Source organism: Hippocampus comes, unplaced genomic scaffold (genome assembly GCF_001891065.2).
Source record: "Hippocampus comes isolate QL1 unplaced genomic scaffold, H_comes_QL1_v1.1 scaffold205, whole genome shotgun sequence".
In the NCBI taxonomy this organism is placed as follows: domain Eukaryota; kingdom Metazoa; phylum Chordata; class Actinopteri; order Syngnathiformes; family Syngnathidae; genus Hippocampus; species Hippocampus comes.
The window spans coordinates 565,833-572,723 of NW_017804874.1; the positions used below are offsets into that span (position 1 = coordinate 565,833).

Sequence of the window (6,891 nt, forward strand, 5' to 3'; positions counted from 1 at the left end):
TACTGTGGAGTAGATCGTTTGATAAATGTTCAAGAATTTTTTTTTTTGTTCATTTTTTCTTGGACCATTATTATTTCCCCTAATGTCCATGCATCTGTGTGTCTGTTGTCGAGAACATGTTGACAGCTGAGAACACGTTGACTGAAATGACCTGGATAGCCCTCCTTTCATTTCGCTAAGTCATCAAGCCCCCACCGCATTCCCAAACTCCCTCCGCCCCCTTGCCTTCATAATGAAGCACTGTTCGAAAACAAAAACCCAGGCCAAGGGTAGAACAAGGCACGTCCGAATTCTGGGACCAGACTGGGGAATCCTCAAGGGGTGAAGAGGAAAGTAAAGCAGTGCAAAGTGAAGAACTGAAGGTTGTAAGATCACGTACCGGGGAGAATAAAATGGTAAGATCACTATTTCACTTTAGTTCATTAAACCCAATGGAAAACTAGAAGAATTAACTAATAAATATGTAATACACGTTAGTCTTTCATTTTAAAAATTATTTTCCTGTTGATTTATACAATCTGTATTGGAAAGCACATCATTTTATAGTTAGCAGACTTTGAGGCTTAAGTACCGCACAAAAATGACTTTGACAAAACATGGCTGGCGATGGCTTATTGCCAGCTAGTGTCATGGAGTGGAACAAAATTAAGGTGCTTTTGGCTGTAATTATCTTCCATGGCCTATTTTGGAACAGTTCAGAAATTGGATGCAAAACACTGGCTCATACATAACCAATCTAATCACGATCACCACTTGGACAATCTTTTGACTTCCAATGCAGGAATGACAAATTTTGCTTTGATAAAATAATATTGCTCTGTGTAAACACTGCCAGAGAGTTACTAAAATCACAAGATGTTACACAATGTAACACAATGGTAAATATTTCACTGCTTTTATCGAATACGTTGCATGCATCATCCATCCATTATCCTCACGAGGGTCGCGAGCATGCTTGAAAGGTATCCCATTTTTCTTCGGGAAGCAGGCGGAGTGTTATAGACATTAAAAAAATAATAATAATAATAAATCAATAAAAACGTGTACCGTAGATAAATGTAGGTTGAAAATGGATTTGCAAAACAGGATTTTCTGCTTTTATTTATGTTTTACACAATGTCCCAAGTTCAGTGGATTTGGGTTTTGTAATACCACCCCGACAGTGCATGCAGGAAAATATTGTTTTATTCAGCTCTTGTATCGGATCTCAATATATTGTGTAGTTTGTGTGCAAGAGACCAAGACTGTTCTCCCGGTCAGAATACAGTATTAGATGCCCACTCGGGCTATTAGTCATAGGTTGTAGCAGTAGAAGTTTGGCTTGTGTACCTCCTGCAGTCAAAAAACATTCACAGGTTCATGTCACTTTTAAAGTAAACATTCCTCTGGCATTCTGACCAAACAGTCAAAAATACCTCTTTTGGCTCACCAATTAACAACAACAAAAAATCACGGCTTTGAACAGCTCTACAAGTAAACACTCTAAATAGAGCGTTGATTATGTATGGGTATTGATTATATTTTCACATTACTGCTGCTCTTATTGATACTACCTATGGATCTGGTGACTTCATGATATTTTTATCAGTACCGCTTAGACCAGGGGTGTCAAACTCATTTTTGTTGCGGGCCGCATTGTAATTACAGTTTCCCTTGGAGGGCCATTATGAATTTTGGGAAACCATATAAATGTTTAATCACCTCCTCATATTACATATACAGCACACAACAAATTGATGGCTAACTAGTTTTAAAATCAGAAGTCAAGAATAATGACTGTTGTTTTGGATTACATATGACAATTTGAAATTTTGGTTCAGACTTTATTTTAGCAGGCATCATGGAACTTGACATGCTTGATTTGCTTTCGTGGGCCACATAAAATGATGTGGCGGGCCAGATCTGGCCCCCGGGCCTTGTCTTTGACACCTGTGGCTTAGACTCATAACGGTCGCGGGCATGCTGGAGCCTATCCCAGGTGTCTCCGGGCAATCAATGTACCTGTAATCTGATTACATTTTTTTTTCTGAAACTGGAGCGGAATACTATTACAATTTTGTTGTATTCTGATCACGTAACGCCAGTGTATGTATTCCATTACTCCTCAAGCTTGGGTAGGATGCAATCATTTTTTTTTGAAGGTGCGGGTCTGTGGGGAAGTGAATTCTAAACTGGTATTTACAATGTGTATACCAACCATAGAGACCCATCGACTATGTCAGGAACATTTCCATTGAAAATATGAATTTAGCATTGATAGGTTCTTAGCTGAGAGTAGCGTTGGCAAGCAGGCTGGCAAGGCATTTGACGGGGTTGGTGGCTGCCACACTGGAGATCTGCCAGAAATGGTTCCTAACGAGAGAAACAAAGACGGTCCAATCAGGATATTCACCCCTTTAATGTCATTGCAGGTAATTTGCAAGTTGAAGATGAGGATGTCTTTGGCATCTCTGATGGCGTTGGTTGCCTTGTCCCTGGCCTTCCTGGGCCCCTGCCCTTGCTTGACAGCTCCCCTAGAGGAATCAGATGATGATCGTTTTGACCTGGAGAACTACGACCTGAACAGTGTAACAGACTGGGGCAAAGTGGAACCCAACATTTATGGTGACAATTATGATTATGAGGACTTGGACCAAGAAGTAAGTGGATAGTATCAATGCAGTAAATTTCTGTATATTCTTGAACAGGATGATTCATTTATTATAAATCAGAAAATATAAATATGAGTAAAATATTCAATTTCATACATAAATTTAAAATTTTGCTAGGACCCCTCCATGACTCGTCACCTTATCGTGGTGGAGGAATGTGTGTGTCCCATTGACCCAAGGAGCTAAATTGTCACCCATGGCAAATAGATCCTAGGGGAGCGACCAAACAAAGCACAGCTCACAGACCCATTCTGATGAGTTAAAATATTATACTGCATTTTTGTTGGCCCAGATGCAGGTCATCGAATGTCCAATTTATCCTCACAAGGGTCGTGCATGTGCTGGAGCGTATCCCAGCTGATTCCGGGCAGTAGGCGGGGGACACCCTGAACCGGTTGCCTGCCAACCGCAGGGACGAACAACGCTCACGCTCACACAGGGGGACAATTTAGAGTGTTCAATCAGCCTGCCATGCAAGTTTTGGGAATGTGGGAGGAAACCGGAGTACTCGGAGAAAACCCACAAAGGCACGGGGCGAACATGCAAATTCCACACAGGGAGGCCAGTGGAATCGAACCCTGCACCTCTGCGCTGTGAGTTTGGCACGCTAACCACTCGATCACTGGGCCGCCCAGCACAGATATATAATATATGAATGTAGGCGTTGTCAGGGGTTTTATGCTTCTACCAGTGTCATCCAGGGCAAACGGTTCCTAAGACAAAGCAGATCAGGTTGGGAAAGTACATTTAACTCCATGGTTGTTTATTCAAAGGGCAAAGGTAGTAGTTTGGAATCAAAATACATATTTTGCCGAAACACCACATATGTAGGCAACTACTACATACAGAATACAGCCAGCAATCTATTGAAAAAAATAATAAAAAAGAATGTGGGTTTCTTTTTTTTTTCTGGTACTATTTTTAATACTGTGCAAACACCTCTCTACTTGAAAGAAATTAACTACATACATAGTTTGCTAAAAATATTGAACCATACTAACAGATCACTGAACACAATTATACTTGATTGACAGATCGAAGTAGAGACCTTTGCAGCGGACATCAACAGATTAGGTAACCAGCCAAAAGTAAACCACCATGAGGTAAAAGGGACTGTGCCGACTTTTACGCCTCCTCCTGTGACATTGGACTTCAAAGGATCCGGCCTATTTGGACCTGAGACGGGAATGGGTTTGTCCTCTCACTGTGCTTCATATTATTTAAAGACACAGTTGAACTGCCCTCACCTGTATTTGACCTGCCATCAGTGATCGACTTGCTCTGTTCTAAAACAGTCTAAATTTGTGCAGGAATGCCTACCTGCCTTCTGTGTGTTTGTATTGGAGGGAGTGTGTACTGTGATGACACAGGCCTGAATCAGATACCACCCCTGCCCAAGGACACCAGGCATTTTTACGGACGCTTCAACAGCATCCGACACATCAAGAACACTGACTTCGTAAACCTCAGTGGGAAAACCAGTTTAACGACAAACACATCTATTGTAATGCGAAAACAATGACACATTTTTTTCAAACGTAATTGTTATCTTGATTTACAGGTAAACTTCAATCTATCGACCTCACTGGAAACCAGATTTCGGAAATGGATGAAGATGTATTTGGCTCACAACAGCAGCTCCATGACTTATTGCTAGCTGAGAACAACCTACAGGCCTTGCCAGAACTACCAGTTACTTTGAAGTACATCGATCTACGAAACAACAGATTGATCAGCCGAGGGATCCATTCAGAGTCCTTCAAGGTTATCTACCTTGGCAGACACACCGATGTCAAACGGAGCAATTTATTACAAGATTGAACATTCTGACATGGTGATACTCTCTCTCTCTCGCTCTCTCTCTCTCTCTCTCTCTCTCTGTGTATGTGTGTGTGTGTGTGTGTGTGTATGTGTGTGTGTGTGTGTGTGTGTGTGTGAGGGTTTGAATTAATTTTTGTTAACATACATTTCTCCTTTACACAGGATATGAGTCATCTGGAATTCCTCTACCTATCTAATAATAACCTGGATTATATTCCAACCCCACTGCCATTGAATCTCAAAGTATTACACCTGCAGGTAATTGTACAGATGGAGTAACCTATTATGCAGTGGTATTTTTGAGGTTATGTACCTTGTGTTTTGTACTGCGTATGATGTCATGTTATCTGTATGCCTCAAACTTTAATGACGGATTCCCATAAAACAACGTGTGGGGGATGTGCAATTGTGTTCCGAAGAACAATATTTTTGCAATTCACCCCTGTTTACTCGAGCCTCTATTTGTCATTTAGGGCTGCCGCAAATGATTATTCAACCATTAGCGGTAGTGGCGATTAGACGAGCAATTGAATCATATGTAAATTGTGGCATATTGCACCAGCAAGCAACTGCTCTTATATAAACTATCATTCATTAACAGCTTGAATTTTTTAAGGCAGGGGTCACCAGCCTTTTGGAAGCTGAGAGCTACCTCTTGGCTACTAATTAATGCGAAAGGCTACCAGTTTGAGCCACACTTCCGAAATACCTATTGCCATTATTAATCATTCATAATATTCTTCCGAGCGGCTGGTGAGCACGTCCGCCTCACAGTGCAGAGGTGCAGGGTTCGATTGCGGCTATGGCCTGCCTGCGTGGAGTTTGCATGTTCTCCGTGTGCATGCGTGGGTTTTTTACCTCTTTTACTCTGGAGAGTAAATATTTAAACCACCTCCTGAGCAGGGTTAAATTTGCTCCGGTTTAAGCTGTTTTCAGGGGCTACACCGGTATAACTTTGTCCGTGTGAACACTCTACGGGGGGCAGCCACGGTGCTACACCAGAGTAAAAGTTGCCGTGTGAACACCCCTCAAGTTGAGCTGCTGCTCTTCCACATCAAGACGAGTCAGATGAGGTGGCTTGGACATCTGGTGAGGATGCTTTCTGAAGCCCTCACGAGTAAAGTGTTCCGGGCACGTCAAATTGGGAGGAGGCTTGGGAACAGATCAGGAATACCCCACCACATGGAGCTGGTTAATCTAATGCTCCTGAAGCCTGACCTCGAATAAGTGGAAGAAGTTGGATGGATGGATGGATGGATGGATAAAATTACATGATCTTCTCACCGTCGAATGTCAGCGGTTTTAGCATTGGTAGCCAGTATCACAAGACGATTTCGGCAAAAAAATGTCTCAGGCCATTATTTTTAAGAAAGTGGCAATGTGTTCTTAAATAGAAAAGTATGCCATTAACAAGCTATCCTCTTCCAACACTGCTGGGGCCAAGGAAGTGTGCCATTGCTTGAGAGTGGCTTGAACCAGAGCTGGCCCGACCTAATTTTGTACCCAAGGCAAGATTTTTCATAGCTGTAATTTGCATCCCCTTAAAAAAGAAAAAATCAATGAACATTGTTTTTAACATTCTTTAATTGAAAAGAAAATGTCACTCTATTTAAATGCTGAACACATTTAGGTCTGCAACTATTATTATAAAATTAGAAAGATTATTATAATCTGTTGATTTTGTCAATTTGATGAATAAAAAAAAAAAACACTTAATTTCCATCCCTGTATTCCAAAAGAGGACAATTTTTCAATTTGACAGTGCAGAAATTGCTCTAAATATGCACAAACATTATGATTCAGGGACTCGTTTGGTCTGTCAAAAAGTGTCCTCTCATGAAAAGGTTTGGACATCTCTGCTATAATCACTTTTTTGAAGAATTATTTTTTACCTCCCAAACTTTTGCGCATTGTGAAGTGAGTAGAATTGAATTCACTGCTACCATACAGCGCTCTTATCTCGAAAAACGCTCGCAAGTCAAAGCAATTCAACTGCCCGAACAACAGCTCTTTTCTCGAAAAACTCTTAAGTTGAGTCATTCACATCTCAAGACATCATTGTATCGCCTGATGGGCCAGCTGGTTCTGACCTGCAAAGCTCACAAGTCAGAGGGACGACACAGTTACAACTACACTTTTAAATGTGTGAAAACAATAACAATTTCTCTTTGGAACTTGCAATTAGGGCAACAACATCCAGTCGCTGCATGAAGACACCTTCTGCGACAGCCATGATCGTTACTTCATCCGGCGCTACCTGGAGGATATTCGCCTGGATGGCAATCCTTTGAACATCAATCTGTTTCCTCAGGCTTACGTCTGCCTGCCCCGTCTGCCTGTCGGGAATCATTAATAGTCACTGTGGAAAAAGAAATATATGTGTGTGTGTGTGTGTGTGTGTGTGTGTGTGTGTGTGTGT

At 41.5% G+C, this 6,891-nt stretch overlaps 1 protein-coding gene across 1 annotated transcript; it reads left to right on the forward strand.

The window, feature by feature from the left end:
• Positions 1 to 273: 273 nt before the first annotated feature.
• On the forward strand, positions 274 to 6,863 carry optc (opticin). Its single transcript, XM_019879239.1, has 7 exons — positions 274 to 395; positions 2,412 to 2,639; positions 3,686 to 3,842; positions 3,962 to 4,120; positions 4,213 to 4,415; positions 4,635 to 4,730; positions 6,658 to 6,863. Exons 1-7 carry the CDS (start codon positions 393 to 395, stop codon positions 6,823 to 6,825), a joined length of 1,014 nt encoding a protein of 337 aa, XP_019734798.1. The 5' UTR covers positions 274 to 392; the 3' UTR covers positions 6,826 to 6,863.
• The last annotated feature ends 28 nt before the right edge of the window (positions 6,864 to 6,891 follow it).

Coding starts and splice junctions, on each gene's coding strand:
- optc (XM_019879239.1), top strand. Junction 4,416..4,634: donor TCCATTCAGAGTCCTTCAAG/GTTATCTACCTT, acceptor TCCTTTACACAG/GATATGAGTCATCTGGAATT. Junction 4,731..6,657: donor TCAAAGTATTACACCTGCAG/GTAATTGTACAG, acceptor ACTTGCAATTAG/GGCAACAACATCCAGTCGCT.